This window comes from Colobus angolensis, unplaced genomic scaffold (genome assembly GCF_000951035.1).
Source record: "Colobus angolensis palliatus isolate OR3802 unplaced genomic scaffold, Cang.pa_1.0 Scaffold54, whole genome shotgun sequence".
NCBI classification, from domain to species: Eukaryota; Metazoa; Chordata; class Mammalia; order Primates; family Cercopithecidae; genus Colobus; species Colobus angolensis.
Genome location: NW_012118932.1, coordinates 1247800 through 1249092, shown reverse-complemented (window position 1 = coordinate 1249092; position 1293 = coordinate 1247800). Strand labels below are relative to the sequence as shown.

General features: G+C 48.9%; 1 protein-coding gene across 1 annotated transcript in view; it reads right to left on the bottom strand.

The window, feature by feature from the left end:
* Nucleotides 1-1293, bottom strand: part of FBXO45 (F-box protein 45) — a 20601-nt gene that overhangs the window by 16293 nt on the left and 3015 nt on the right. Inside the window, exon 3 of the mRNA XM_011961252.1 lies at nucleotides 1057-1290. Coding sequence (XP_011816642.1) covers nucleotides 1057-1290 — 234 coding nt within the window. The remainder of the gene's footprint in view (nucleotides 1-1056; nucleotides 1291-1293) is intronic.

Genomic DNA, 1293 nt, shown 5'->3' with positions numbered 1-1293 from the left:
CTGAGGCAGGAGAATCGCTTGAACCCGGGAGGCAGAGGTTGCAGTGAGCCGAGATCAGGCCATTACACTCTGTCTCAAAAAAAAAAAAAAAAAAAGATGTTACCCTTTTAGTTACTAATGCATTTATTATGTTTACTGCATTGCAATCAGACTTTATCTTCTTATATGATCTTGGTTGACTGCTATACTGAACAGCTGTTAACCATTAAGCTGAACCCAAGGCCAAGACCCTTTGTTTATATGGCCTGAGAATTCTTTCAGCCCTACCACAACCTGTTCTTGACATTTTTATTTTGTATATGAAGGCGGGCGGAATATGCACAAGAATCTAGGAGAAAAAAAAGGACGCAGCGAAACTGTAATCAACACCTTAGATGACAAACGGAAGAAGAGAGACACGCCGTCCATGTGGAACTACTAAAAAGTTAGCACGGAAACAGCCAACAACAGGAGGACACAGCGCTGTGTTAAGTGGTGCTCGTGGATGTTCTATAAAGGCCTGTATCTTTAAGTGAGCAGGATGACTAGGACTACACCCACTTGTGAGCCTCAAATATAGTGGAGGGAACTAAAGAGAACTTGGGGGAAAATAATGAAAAAAAAGGTTAAAAATCAGAGTTTGGAAAAGATGAGATAAACGTGGAGTGAAAGCAAACTAGAAACTTAGAAACTAAGCCCCTGTTAAAGTAACGGGGATTATTTAATATAATGAAGTCTATTTGGAGACCAGGGAGAAAATTAGGATGAGGGCGTTAAAAGGTACAAGAGTGGTGGTCTGTCTTTAACGGGGAAAGCTGTCAAAAGTTGAATGAGTGATGCAAACTACCTAGTTGTTTAAAAGTGGATCACGGAAGTGGGGTGGCTTAAGGAGCAGAACTTCGATCCAAAGAAAAGAGAATCTTTATGTTGGGGGGAGGTGAGGAAGGTACTGACTGGAGCCGTGGAAAGGCGGGCTGGTGAGGCGACGCGTCTGACTCAGAAGCTTGGATGAGAAACACCGGGAACGACGCCGGGGAGCGGGACTGGGGGCAGCGGTGTGGCCCGGGGCTCTCTCACCTTGGCCTTGTAGCTGGGCAGGTTGCAGAGGATGTCCGTGCGCAGAGCCTCTTCTGCCAGGCTGCGGGCGCACAGGCTCCGCCACACCTCGCTGTTCTCATCGCCGTGCAGGCAGCGGTACCAGTGCTTGCACACCAGGGCGCAGCTCCGCAGCTCGGACAGCTCCAGGTAAGAGAACACCAACTCCAGCACCCGGCTGGGCAGCCGGCCCCCGGCCCCAGAGCCCGAGCCTGCGCC